The sequence below is a fragment of the Orycteropus afer genome, unplaced genomic scaffold (genome assembly GCF_000298275.1).
Source record: "Orycteropus afer afer isolate SDZICR_OR568_19922 unplaced genomic scaffold, OryAfe1.0 scaffold00040, whole genome shotgun sequence".
Taxonomy (NCBI): Eukaryota; Metazoa; Chordata; class Mammalia; order Tubulidentata; family Orycteropodidae; genus Orycteropus; species Orycteropus afer.
The window spans coordinates 14,024,166-14,039,176 of record NW_006921627.1 but is presented as its reverse complement, the minus strand read 5'-3'; the positions used below and the strand labels follow the sequence as shown (position 1 = coordinate 14,039,176).

The following is a 15,011-nucleotide window of genomic DNA, read 5'->3' as shown; positions in this document are numbered from 1 at the left end:
ATTCTACTTCCGTAGTGATACTGCCTCGGAAACCCAAGGAGCGGTCGCTATGAGTCGGGGCTGACTCGACGGCAAACAACAACAACAATATAAGAATCATAGTGCCTAAGGCACTTGACTGCTAACCAGAAGGCTGGCAGTTCACACCCACCAGCCACTCCTCAGATGGAAGATTGGGCGATTTACTTCCATAGTGATACTGCCTTGGAAACCCAAGGAGGGGTCACTATGAGTCAGGTCCGACTTGACGGTGCATGACAACAACATGATGTAGCTACTCTCTTCTCACTTCCGTCTTGAGGTTACCTTTTCCCTGTGTCCTTCTTTCCTATGCATTCCTGACCTCTGAGCTATCTCTCTGTGCAAATGTTGCCATTCTGATCTCCCACGGTTAATTGTGTACCTACCTGGTGTAATTGTTCACCTTGTAGTTCTGTCTACAGATTGCCTGGAAGCCATGGGAGTTACTTCAATTCCAGGCCCAAAGGGTGACTAGGGGCCATAATTTCAAGGGTTTCGCCAGTTTCTATCAGACCACTAAGCCTGGTCTTTGTGATTTTGAATTTTGTTCTATATTTTTCTCCTGCTCAGGATCTCCTGCACTGATTCCTTTCTAAGGGGTTGACAGTGGAGGTCGGGCACCATTTACTTCTAAGGACTCAGGGTCATGTAGGTTGAGGTTCGCATGATCCACAAGTCCCTAGGACTAATTGTTTCCATGTGTCTTTGATTTTCTTCATTCTTCTTTGCTCCGGATATAGATGGTATTTAGTCTTGAGGTAGGAAGAAAGCAGAAACTATAGCTGCTTTGTTCATCATGACATCCCAAGGGCCTGGCATAATGTGTGGCTTGTAGTAGACACTAAGTATCTATTACATGAATAAAGAGAATTCATATGTGATGGAATAGGAGGGAGAAACAACACTTTGAATGAACCTAGTTGTATGAGAGTAGAAAGTGAAGCCTTTTATTTGAAAAGTTCAATACAGTCATTTAGATACTGCTTCTGTCTGGTGAAATAAACATTTTGGTATTGTTCATGGGTGCTGCTGCATCTGCAGCAAATTGAAGATGTGATTTTATGGAAAAGATGGCTTGTGCAGAAATTACTCTTTGGGGTAAACATTTAGTCTTCTAGCTATTGTTGTAATGCAATCAGAAAGAAAAGATGCAGTGATTTGGGAAGCAAAATTTCTGTGTCCTAAATCTGATATCAGTGATTGAGTTTACTTGCTCAGTAATAAAGCAGGGACTGCTTAGTGTCTGTCTTTATGAAGGTTACAGAGCTATTGTGTAATTAAATGAGGGAATAGATGTTTTCAGCTCACAGAACACAAAATGCTATTTAAATGAAGATTATGATTATTGTGCTTTTAAAATATCCTTAATTATTTCTTGCCATGATCATTTAAGTAGTACTTACTGCCACTGCCTCTGGATATTTGATGTCTGTGAAGCCTGGAGAGAAGTAGCCTTAGAGGACTCTAAGCATTAAGCAGAGTTGCTCTCAATCATTTAACCCATGTGACACTGCCTAGACAACACCTCCTGTCTTCACTGGGCCCAAATCAGGAAGAAGCCCCTTGGGGTACCTGGTGGTGGTAGAGCTGTGGGGGGAGGAGCCCAAAAGGGTAAGCTCAAATTTGAATGTGTGGGGCCAATGCTGCACACACTGTCAGATAGAGTCAGTGAAGTAGCAGTGCTTGAGGCAAGCTTTTCCTTGCTATCAAGACTTTCAAGGAGCCCCCATGAAAGACAAGGAGGACACAGCTATGGACAGGTAAAGAGGCAATCACCTCATGGATCTGCCAATAGATGGGTTCACTGGCTTTCCTCAGAGCAAATCTGAATAATGAGATTGGTATCTACTACTCTTTTCTCTCCCATCAGACTCACATGATCTGCTTGTTTAATGTCTTTTTCTATTCTTCTGGATCTGTCTTATCTATCATATTCTATTTAGATCTTGCATGCTCTAAACCTTGTTCTCTCTCTCTGCTCCATACATCTGTCTTTTCCATGTAGCGCAAGAACATTTATGCACCAGGTACTGACACATGCTGAGTTTTGCATTAGTTCAAAATAATTTATAGCAATAATATTAACATAGCAAATGTTTAGAGATATCATGAAAAGATACCAGCAATACTATACAAAAACACTGGTAATTGTAAAAATAATTTTGTAAATTTAAGTCAGACCATTTGAAGACAAACTTTCCTAAGGCTATTTTACTGAACAATTTAGCTATAGTAAGAAAATGTGTATTTTTTTAAAAAATAGCTATCATTCAAAATTAATTACCTGAAAGTTACTGTGATTGTGTCTATAATAAGGAGAAAAATGTACTCAAGCAGGTTATTTAATGATATAGGTCAAATTGTTAGGCAGTCAGTGGTATTTCACTTTTAAACAAGGCTGGATTTGGCTTAAATTCTTAAATATGGCTTTTATCATATTTTCATAATGTCTTCACATAAGTTTATGATAATTAAATTATTATCATAGAATTATTTTATCCTAATTTTTATGATCATTAAAAATGTATTAGATTTTCCAATTCCTGGGTCAAATAAAAGTTAAAAGTATTAAATATGAATTAAAAAAAAGTATTAGAATCATGCTTGCTCCATATACTTTATCTCACTTTAATGATTTTATATAGAATTTATACTACAGAGTTAAAATGTTTGATGTTAGATTCAATATTCTTCAGAAAGTTTTCTTGAGGGCAAACAGTGTTGAATGGCTCCTCAGTTTACAGTGAGATTTTGACAGTTATTTAAAAAACTAACCTGAGGTACAAATCCGTGATGCTGCTGTCAGAGGTGCAGGTCTAGCGGAGATACATAATGAAATGCAAAGCAATGGCAAAATCAGTAGCTGAGATTCAGAGAAGGACTAATTAAAAAGGAGAAAAGATGAAATTCAGTGGGAGAAATAAGAGAAAATAATATCTGAAGTGCTAATTAGAGAATGTACCCCACAAGAGAGGATAACTTTGTTAATATTATTTTTAACTGACTGTCTCTGGTTTGCATTGTTGGGACACATCTAGTGTTCTGCCTCAGGGAATCCAGCTGTCCAGAACAGCTGTCAACAAGCGACCTTGTAAAACTGGTTCTGCAACATCCTTTGTACCCGGAAAACAAAGCTCCTCTACACCCCCAACAGGCCCTGGGTGGTATAAGCAGTTTGCCATTGGCTGCTAACCAAAAGGTTGGTAGTTCAAATGTACTCAGCAGCGCAGAAAACTGCTTCCATAAAGATTGCAGCCAAGAAAGCCTATGAAGAACAGTTTTACTCTGTAACACATGAGATTGTTGTAAGTCAGAATCGAATCAATGGCTATGGGTTTGGGTTTGGTTTTTCTACACTTCTACTAAGAGAAGAAAAGAGTGCTGGATACAGGCTACTGGCTAATCAACAGGCCATGATCATGCAATTAATTTCACTGTTACCGGTAGGTTGTGACAGAGAAAGTAAAATACTATTGTTTTTTCACATGGAGTAAGAAGTAAAAGGTCCACCTGAACCCATGTCATGCCCTCTTCTATACCCCCAGAACACTTTTTCTTCTTCATGATATCAGGTTTTTCTTCTCATCCATGCAGCACAAGAGAGTAGGTTAAATGTAAAAGATATTTATTGGTAAGAGATGATGCTTAATCTGTTTAAAACTGACTAGACCCCCAAAAGAGAATGTTTCTTTTTGATTCTTTATTTATCAAGTATTGAAATTATATATGCTAATAGGAGCTCTGGTAGCTTAGTGCCTAAGGCACTTGACTGCTAACCAGAAAGCTGGTGGTTCAAACCCACCAGCCACTCCTCGGAAGGAAGATGGGGCAATCTACTTCCGTAGTGATACTGCCTCGGAAACCCAAGGAGGGGTCGCTATGAGTCTGGTCCAACTCAACCGCACATAACAACAACAACAACAACAATGGTTATTATATGCTAATTATCTAATAACAGTACTAGTAATGGTAGTAATATTATGTTGATTACCTTAATAAGTTCTTTTCATTTAAGAATAAGGCCAATTATTATTGGATCTTTGTCAGCATCCATTTTAGATTCCTGCCAAATATGAAATTTCTTTAAAAATAGGTATGGAATACTTCATGAATTTGCATGTCATCCTTGTGCAGGGGCCATGCTAATCTTCTCTGTATCACTCCAATTTTAACACATGCACTACCAAAGTGAACACAAATATGCAATTTCAGAATTAAAAAAAAAAGGACAGAGTAAAATGGTTGTTTTTTAATTGCTTGACAGTTATAATGTGTATACTAATGATAAATCTAATTCTCTGCCTTAAAATGCTTTCCAATAAGCTTCATGTGTATGATGGGAGACTTTTAAATTGTAACAGTTAAAGAGGGCTTGTCTTTCTTTATCTGTCTACTTATAAAGTTGAAATTTTGGTACTTAGCTTTCAAAGTCATGGTCTATCACATACATCTCATTATTAAAATGTCAACTCCCAACATATGTCCACTAAAAGACTGGTATAGGAGTGTTCACAACAGCTCTGTTTGTGATAGTCCCAAACTGGGAACATACCATATGTCTAATAACAGTGACAGGAGCTCTGGTAGGATAGTGCCTAAGGCACTTGACTGCTAACCAGAAGGCTGGCAGTTCAAACCCACCAGCCACTCCTTGGAAGGAAGATGGGGCAATCTACATCCGTAGTGATACTGCTTCGGAAACCCAAGGAGGGGTTGCTATGAGTCGGGGCCAACATATAACAACAATAACAGTGACAGGATAATAAAATGTGCCATATCCATGCAGTAGAATTACTACCCTGCAGTAGAAGGGAGTAAATGCCTAGTACACAACAACACTGATGACTATCAAAGGCATTATGCTGAGTGAAAGAAGTCAGGCACAAAGGACTAGATAATACATGATTTATGTGAAATTCTAGAAAGTGTAATCTATAATTACAGAAAACAGGTCAGTGATTACCTTTGTTAGAGGGAAAGGGGGATGAGGTAACTTTGGAAGGTACCCTGGAAGTATTCTGTTATCTTGAGTACGGCAGCAGTTTAGAGTATTTACATCTTTTCCAGTACTCACTGAATTGTAAATTTTAAATGGGTGAAGTTTACTGTATGCAAATTATACCTCAATGTGAAAAAAAAAAAAGTGAAAAAAGTTTCAATTCTCTTGCCAACAAACTGTATTCAAATTACTGACTAGGCCTTTGTGCTAGTTACTCAGCACTTCTGCGCAATGCTATTAGGGAACAACACTGTCCCCACAAATGGAATACATTTCTGAAAAATACCAGGGACAAAATACAGAGCTAACACTCATGCTACATTATTAACCACACTGTACAGCTTGTGTTACTATGTGCACAACTGCAGTGGAAACTATGAATTTCTTTAAAGAAATTTGAGTTATCAGAAAGTATGTCTACAAATTCAATTCTTTTAGTGCTTATTATACACAAAGCACTGTGCAAGGAGCTGGCAAACAAACAGCAATAATAATCAGTCCTCAAGGATGAACAGCATAGCAAAAAATTTATACTTCCAAGTTGAAAAACGAATGGAATACAAATTCACAATAATTGATGTAATCAAAATGATGTAAAAACAAATCAGAATTACAATAAGATACCATTACACTCTCACTAGGATGACTAAGATTAAAAAACAAAACAAACAAACAAACAAAAACCCAGAAACAGAAAATAACAAATTGTGGGGATATTGGAACCCGTTGCTAGTGTTGTTGTTATGTGCTGTCGAATTGGCCCCAACTCATAGCGACCCCTTCTTGGGTTTCTGAGGCAGTATCACTACAGAAGTAGATTGCCCAACCTTCCTTCCGAGGAGTGGCTAGTGGGTTTGAACCACCAGCCTTCTGGTTAGTAGTCAAATACTTTAGGCACTGCACCACCAGAGAGAGCTCCATTGCTAGTAGGAATGCAAAATGGTTCCTCCTCTGTGGAAAAGTGTGGTTGTTCCTCAAAAAACTAAAAGTAGAGTTACCATATGACTCAGCAATTCCATTCCTAGGTATCTACCGCCAAAGACTTGAAAGCAGAGACTTAGACACTTGTACACCAATATTCATTGCAGTACTATTCACAATAATCAAAAGATGGAAACAACCTAAATGTCCATCAAAAGATGACTGGATAAACAAAATGAGATACATACAATGAAGTCAGACAGTAGAGAAAAGTCTTTATACATGGCAGAGTGTAGATAGAGTTTAAACACATTATATTGAACAAAATAAATCAACCACAAAACGACAAATATCATGACTTCACTTATATAAAAAGACAAGGAAAGGCAAACATATAGAGAGCAAAATTTATTAGTGAGAGGGAGAGGGAAAAGGGGGATTAATGGTGATGGAAAAATTGCATTAAGGGTAGGGTGACACAGCTGCTTATAGTAATTACTGTCAATAAGCTGTACATTTGTAAAAAGGTGAATTGGCAAGCTGTGTGATATATTTACAACAAAAAACAAAGAGTAGCTGCTAAGTCTATGTACCACAAAACACTTTATAGGATTTGGTTCCTTGGATTGGAGATTTAGGGTCATGGTTTCAGGGGACATCCCAGTTTATTGGCCTAATAACATAGTTAGTACTTCTGTTCTACCTCCTAGTTCATGAAGTAGTGCTTGTGGTCTTAAAAGTTTGCAAGTGACCATCCAAGGCATAGCAATTGGTCTCTATTCACCTGGAATAGAAGGAGCTCTGGTAGCGTAGTGTCTAAGGCACTTGACTGTTTACCAGAAGGCTGGCGGTTCAAACCCACTAGCCACTCCTCGGAAGGAAGATCAGGTGATCTACTTCCGTAGTGATACTGCCTTGGAAACCCAAGGAGAGGTCGCTATGAGTCGGGTCCGACTTGATGGCACATAACAACAACACCTGGAATAGACGAAGAAGGACAGTCAGGAACACAAGGAGAATATGGAATGTGTGGTTAACTGCCTCTTTTGCCATAATGCCAGAACTGGATGGTGTCCAGCTACAATTACTGAACATTTTAATCAAAGATTCTGTAGAAGAATCCTAATCAAGAGGGGAATACAGAACAGAATTTCAAATTCTCATGGACACAAGACTTTTCTGGCACCATGGAGGGGGGATGAACCCCTGAAACTATTGCCTTGAGATAAATCTTTAAACCTTAAACCAAAAATATTCCCTGAAGTCTTCTTAATACCAAACAGCAGTTTAGTTTAACTAGTAAAAAATGTCTTATTTGAGCATTATGCTCTTTTAAAACTATCAATATGGGATTACATTGATAATAGCAACTGGAAAGATTAGATAAGAATCTCGAGGGCAGTGAATTTATGTTAATGAGGGATGAACAACTCAGAAAAGGAAGATGAGAATGGTTGTACAACTCAAAGAATGTTATCAGTTTTCCTAAATTATACATGTAGAAACTGTTGAATTGGTGTATGTTTTGCTGTGTATATTCAACAGCAAAATCAATAAAATGTAAAGAAAAAAATCAGGTAGATATATACTTATAAAAAGACTAGAAGGGGACAATATCAGAATTTTAACAGTAATTGTCATTAATGATACCATGAGTGATATTCCAAATTTAATTTCTACTTTTCTGTAATATTCAAATTTAACTGTAATAGAACATTGCTCCTATCGTTTAAAAATACTGATCAAGAGACACACTGGGTCAAAGAACAAAAAGTCTGATTGGGAAGACAGAGATGATAACCAAGGACAAGTGGTATGATGGTGTTAAGCTGAAGAGCAATGGCAAAAAGAGGAGTTATTGTGCTTTCATTGGGATAGAAATTTTGGGATAGTGGTGGTGAGAAAAGTCTCACTAGGAATTGAAACTGAAGTTAAGCTATGAAGGGTATGTGGGTTTTGCTCAGTGGAGAAAAAGAATCAAAAGGAAATGCAACAGCAATGTCAAAGTGGCTGGAAGGCAAAAGTTGAAGCAGAGGAGCCTGGGTCCAGGAGTGTGCTGCATAGAGGTCTGCAGGTGGAGAAAGGAAAGGAAGAGCGTACTGGGAGCACAGCTGGAAATACAGATTGGGCTCCAACTGTGAAAACCACTCTAACTGCCATATTAAAGGGTTTGGGCAGAACACAGTCATTGAGGGTTTTTCATCATAAGGATGACATGGTCACACCTGAGTTTTTGTGCTGTCACTGATGATGGCATGGCAAATGTTATTAACAGAGGACTTGGGGCAGAAAGACCAATTAAGATGCCACCACAACAGAAAAGCTTAAAGAACATGACACCTTAGACTGAAGCATAGAGGAGAGGGAATAAAGCAGGTGAAAATTCAGGAAATATTTAAGGGTTTGAATCAATTCATTTGGGTGATGAGTTAAATATGGGAAGGGAGGAAGAAAAAGCATCAAAGATGATTCCAAGCTTCTAGCCTGGTTACCAAAGAATGGGTAGGGGGTAGTTGAAGAGCACTATTTTGCTATGTTGAGTTGGAGGTACCTATGAAACATTTAGATAGATTAGAAGAGATATGTTAAAACATAATTATGGATCTGAGGAGCGAGTCGGTGATTTTAATTCATGAGTCAGTGCCTAAAAGACAGCTGTAGAAAGAGACTGTCCTATAAGTTGGGGTTCTTGTTAATAGTCTTTAACTGGTCTTACACATAAGCAGAAAAAGGGATTTATAATGGTTTCTAAGCTCAGTAGGTCTAAGGCATCTAGCTAAGAAAGCAAGAGCACCTTCATTGACAGCTCTGGTTTAGTTAGCCCAAGAGACAAAAAGGTGGGAAATAAGCCAGGAGTGATGGAGAAGGAGCCCTACTCTCTGCATTTCTTCCACTCCTGTCACCCACAGCCTCCTGCTGAAGCAGAGGAAGTTTCTTTACCACTTCAAAAACGTCCGCTGGGCCAAGGGTCGGCATGAGACCTATCTGTGCTACGTCGTGAAGCGGAGAGATAGTGCCACCTCCTTTTCGTTGGACTTTGGTCACCTTCGGAACAAGGTATCAACTATAACTTGTTTCCCAGGCAGATAAAAGCTAAACTGCATAAGCTGTTAAGAGCCACTTGCAGATGGTATTACTTTCCCTAGGTTCCTCAAGTTCACCCTCCCCTTTTTTTTCCCCATATCTGTGCAACCATACCACACATGCCCCAAGTAATGCCATTTAATGTGCTCACCAATCATATTGGGCATCCTAATACCACACTGTTCCTTCTTTTTCTCTAAGACCTGAATTGCTCTTAAGGTTACACGATGGTAAGAGCATTTGAATTTTGGGGGAGTATTATCAGCTCATTTAAGCCAAATTTTAACATGAAGAACAAATTGTGTCCTTAGAAATTCTGAAAATTAAGGAAGAAGAATTTAGCGGGGAGGGGGAATCAACAATGACTCAGAATTCTGGTTTCCAAGTGATTTGATGAGAAAATCGAAGATCCAAGAGCTTGATAACTTTTCTAAATCACATGACTGGTAGAGCTGGGAAATGGAGTCTTAGTCTTCAGATTCCAAGACAAATATCTTGACTCTCCTGCAACGCTAGGTGAATTTGCTATATATACTTCACTACTGTGGTTATTATAATAGTTGCAGAGCTTATATTTTGACCAAACACATTATTTAATTGCTCTTAGGATATGGAGTTCCTGGGCAAATGGTCAAGCTCTTGACTACTAGTCAAAACGTTGGTAGTTAGAACCCATGAAAGGGTGCCTGGGAAGAAAGGCCTGTAGATCTGCCTTGAAAACCCTATCCAGCAATTCTCCTCTGCACACATGGGGATGACAACTTAACAACAGCAGCCCATGGCAGTGCCTATTACCTGTCTTCAACACCCACCTATCTGCTGACCATAATCTATTGTCCTTCTTCCTGTTCTCTCAGTATTCCTTCCAAGTTGTCCTACTCCTACCTAGTGGTATAGGTGTATTTACACAACGTTAAGTCAACAGGCACTCCCCAAGCCATTTTCTCTCTTCTCAGAAGTGCAAAAGGTAACATTACAAAAAAATTTAGTCTACACTGAGACCAATATGCTGGTTACATCTTCTAAAGACCTTCTGTTCTGGTTACCGAGTGCCGCTCTGGCAAGAATATATACCAAAATGGGATGGCCTTAACAAACAGGAGTTTATTCTTTCAATTAGGAGGCTTTAAGTCCAAGTTCAAAGTGCCAAGCTCTAGGACCTGGGTGAAAGCCCCTCAACCTTGGGGTCCAGCTCTGCCTCCTGCTTCCAGCCCACTGGAGCTAGAGGTGTTTCTTTACTCAGACAGCTGCTGGCTGCTGAGGCTGAGAAGCCCCAAGTTTGACAAGTAAAAAGGCACAGTTCCGATGTTACCAAACCACACGGCAGGCGTGGACACTTAAGTCCATTGTAAGTCCCAAGGTCGGCAGAGCATAGCGGGGTGCTGAACAACAACACGGCTACATGCAGTGTCCAAGCGTGCCATTCCCAAGGCTTCTCCTTAAATACAGGAAGCAGACCACCTCCCAAAGGCAGCTACTCAGCTGCTTGTGGTAGATCCCCCCATGGAGTTGATTGCCAGTCTCATCATGGGGCATAACTACCACCAGCTGCCCAGCCACTCAACTAGGCCCAGCCAAGGTGACACACAAACATAATTACCACAATTCCCATCTCACCCTCCCCATTCCACAAAAACTTCAATAGCCTTTCTTCATGCCACAGAGCCAGTGGTAGAAAATGTTCAGAGCCTCTGCTCATACCACTTGGTTTGGGCTCACCACTTGAGGAAGTTGCTTAATTTCTCTGTAACAGTAAATGCAAACAACCCAAAAGGTCATTGTGGGAGGGAAGTGACCTAATGACTATAAAGCCACCAGAACTACAAGGAACATCAGCTGAGTCCTGTGCTTTCTTCCCAGTCTGGTTGTCACGTGGAATTGCTGTTCCTCCGCTACATCTCAGATTGGGACCTGGACCCTGGCCGATGCTACCGAGTCACCTGGTTCACCTCCTGGAGCCCCTGCTATGACTGTGCCCGGCATGTGGCCGACTTCCTGAGAGGATACCCGAACCTCAGTCTTAGGATCTTCACTGCGCGTCTCTACTTCTGCGAGGACCGCAAGGCTGAGCCTGAGGGGCTGCGGAGGCTGCACAGAGCTGGGGTCCAGATAGCCATCATGACCTTCAAAGGTTTTAAAGGGACACCTCTCTGCACAAGGCTCAGTGAAGTAGCTACCACTCGAGATCGCAATTTAGGCTAAGAGTCACTAAGGAGATTCAGGGGAAAGAAGTGCAGGCATCAGGAACCATCACCCATCAGGAACCATCACCCAATAAGCAAGTACCCAATAAGCAAGGTACTCACAGGCTTAATTGTGTTTATTTACTAATCTACAGTGAACTATTTCACCTGGGTTTCACCACGTCTTTGACATGGTGAAACCCAGGTGAAACTGTTTACTACAGATTACACAATTAAGCCTGGGCATGCTTTGTTTACCACACACTGGCTGCATACCCTGCTTACTGGTTAATCCACCAGTTCTGGTTCATCTGTGGAGTCAGTACTATATGTTACATCTAAGGGGAGGAATTAATGGCCCAGAGACAAGGCCTTAGGGAAGTAAGAATTTAAAGGGCCAGAGTTTTCCTTTTTTTCCCCCTTCTAGTCTTGAGACCTGAGCTATCTTTCAGGAGTCCCTAGATGAGGCAAACAATAAAGGGTTTGGGTGCTAACTGAACAGTTGGAGGTAGAGTGGCCATCTACTTCCCAAAAGTCAGCAATTGAAAATTCTAGAGCTCAGTTCTGCTGTGATACACATGGGGTCGTCCTGAGTCGGAATCAACTCGACAGCAGCTGGGGTGGCGAACTATCTTCAACTTTTCTTCTTTTTTTAATTTAAAGATTATTTTTATTGCTGGAATACTTTTGTGGAAAATCGTGAAAGGACTTTCAAGGCCTGGGAAGGACTGCATGAAAATTCGGTTCGACTATCCAGACAGCTTCGTCGAATTCTCTTGGTAAGGGGTTGGCTTGCTTCTTTCTCGTTTATTTTCTCTCTCCATAGGCTTTTCCTGGAGCTTCTATTTTCTTTTCTTTTCTTTATTTTTCTTTTTCCACTTCTTTCTCTAGTTTTTCTTCTAATGAAAACTATTTTTTTTTTTTTGGCTTTTTTAGTCCTTATTTCTACTACAGATCAGTTTCTCTTCTGCTATTGCTTAATTATAAGATTCCTGATAAAATTGTAAGAAGTTTCTCTGCTAAGCTTCCTTTCTGTGTCCTCCCACTCTCCCTTCTTTCTGATAGTCTTTCCTCAGGACTGTTTTCCTCCTGGTCAGAATTCCTTCCTTTCCTCCTCCTATCATCTCTTCTACTCTCTCAACTTACTTTTTTTTCAAAAATCTTACAAAGCCATCCACTTTATGTAGAACACTGCCCCCTTCTGCCCTTCCCACCACACACTCAATTTTTAAGCTGTCCATTCAATTTATTTCTCTTTCTCTATAGCCCCTATATGAGGTGGATGACTTACGAGATGCATTTCGTACTTTGGGACTTTGATACCAGCCTCAGAAGATCACATAAAATGAAATGTCTCTGCTGAAGATAGTCACTGAAAGATCAGTCCTTCAAGACTTCTGTTTTTTGTCTTCAACTCTCACTTTCTTTGAGTTTAGAGAAAAAAATATTCATGTCTTTCCATAAAAACGTGTCTTGAAAATAGAGAAGGAACAAACACAGGGCCACTGAGGTAATGCCAGGTGCAGTTTTTAATACAGCAATGTCCCCTACTGGGAAACAACAGAACTACAGGGCCGGGGGCATCCTAAAGTGCCTTTTAGGCAGGGTCAAAGCAGAAGGTAGATCCTTAAAATCAAGGTGAGGGCAAATATTATAATCAATATATTTTATTTTTTGATCCATTTGAGTTTTCAGTGGTATTAGTGGTAGGTTTTTCTACTCTTTTCCTTTGGGGTTCAGTTTCAAATACAGTTTTATGTCAGGCCATAATATATAGTATCTCCTAATGAAAGAGTCTGGGAAAAGTTAATCCCAAATCTTCCCAAAGCATTAATATCCAAGCACGTGCTGTATATCATACACGAGGCACAACTTTGTACCAGAGCTTCAAACCAGTTCGTTCTGGTTCAACCCCCTGCTGAGAATTTGCATTTCCACCCTAGATACACTGAATCAGAATCCGATTCTTAGTGGATTTTCATTTTGTTTTGCTTTTTGGTATGGAATATGCATGGTCAACCTTTAAGCTATTTTAATAAAGGATGTTACGTTGGATAAGGAGTGGGAAAAACTCTCACAGTGAGTTGATGTCTTTAGAATAACAGATACTCTGGAAAAATAGATCCTTTTAAATAAGTCCACAGTTTAGAAACAACCACAACCACAACATTCTCATATAATAACTAGTGAACACTTGGAAGGGAGTTGCTTGAATGTTGAGAAAAGAAAATACTTTTTCTCTGGTGGATCTTTTGACCTCAGCAATGCCAACCAGGTCCAAGATTTTTGATGTTGTGTATATGCATGCGTGTGATTCTTCTCCCAAAGATATATTCGCTATATAACAGACTGTGACAAAAAAAAAAAAGATGAATATTTGAAAGGGGAGGATGAGAGGGCACTGCAAGAGAATAGTATTTTTTCCCATAAAACCTAGGGAGCCAACTTGGCAGAGAGACCTTGCCTATTAGTTCCTAACGACTATCCTTGATCATAAGGAAGAAATTCAGAATCATTGTATTCTGGTGCAAATATATAACCTAGCAACTCTTGCAATACAGGTGAACAGAACCACAGGAAAAGTTGAGTGCACAACTATATTGTTTAAATCTTATTGTACATAAGTTTTTGAAAGAGTAAAATCTTAAAAATCCTTCTCATGTATTCATTCATATTTTATATTTTTCTATATAGTGTGTAATGACATTTGTTATCATAATTTCCTTTTCCTATCTATTGAAATGGATTCCTAATATCTTGTAAATTTCTGCCTGTAGAAATTATTCTAGTAACAAACTGTATAATTGTAACATAGTCTTTTTATTATAAATATCTGAAGCCATTCTCTTTATTTTTAGTAAATTTTTCCCACAGCAAATTTGATTCTGGCTCATTTTCAATCAACTGAATAAAGGACAACTAATTCAAAAAGTTTTTGAGAAACATCTCTAAAAGATAAAGTGATTGAATAAAAAGACAAAGTAAATGAGTAGGAAACTGATTTGCTTCGTAAACTTTCACCCAAATTACAATAAAGAATAATAATAAATAAAAAGATAAAGTGAAAAAGTCATTATAACTCAGAAGTCAGGCAAACCAGAATTTAAGTCCTGATTCCAGGTGACAATGGGCAAGGCATCAAGCCTCACTCAAGCCTTAATTTCCCATCTGGAAAATGGGTATGATAATGTTAACCTCGCATATATTTTTGGTTAGGGATTAAATTAGAAGATCATACAAAACTGATATTGTTTTAGTGAATGGCACCACCAACATCCTGTTTGTAAGATAGAAACCTAGAAATCACCCGACACCACCCTCTGCTGTTATGTCCAGTTATGTGGACTTTGTGTTCTAAATAACTTGAATTTATGAACTTTTCTCTATCTCCTCTACTGCCACTTGAGAAAGAAGAAAAGAGCCTGACAATTGAAAACTGACCTAACACTCATAGCTAGGCCATATTATTTTCCTGTTGGACAGCAATCTCACGGAATATCATCTTCACCCAAGATTAATCTGATGCCATGATAAAATGAGAGAAACCAAGGCTCCCTCATGAATTTGCCTAAGCACAGACCAAAAACAAGATCACCATGCCATCCCAAAATACCAAACACCCCTTCTCTTGGCTAAAATGAGTGACTGCTACTTTACAGCTTTATCCTTCTAGTTTGCTCTCCCTATAAATTACTCGACATAACAATCATAGAATTGCCCCCACTCCCTGACAACTTCCAATCTAGAGGATACCCCACGTTCTTAGACCATCCTCCAAACCACCTAAACAAAGTCTAAATCCT

At 39.3% G+C, this 15,011-nt stretch overlaps 1 protein-coding gene and 1 non-coding gene across 2 annotated transcripts; one reads left to right on the top strand and one right to left on the bottom strand.

Annotated features, from left to right (window-relative positions):
* Window positions 1-1,749: 1,749 nt before the first annotated feature.
* Window positions 1,750-12,528, top strand: AICDA (activation induced cytidine deaminase). The gene is made up of 5 exons (XM_007937214.1): window positions 1,750-1,781; window positions 8,851-8,998; window positions 10,886-11,156; window positions 11,872-11,987; window positions 12,475-12,528. The coding sequence occupies exons 1-5, from the start codon at window positions 1,750-1,752 to the stop codon at window positions 12,526-12,528; spliced, it is 621 nt and encodes a 206-aa protein (XP_007935405.1).
* LOC122149693 lies at window positions 4,111-4,213 on the bottom strand. The gene has a single exon (XR_006163279.1). It is a non-coding gene; the product is annotated as a U6 spliceosomal RNA (small nuclear RNA).
* Window positions 12,529-15,011: the final 2,483 nt, after the last annotated feature.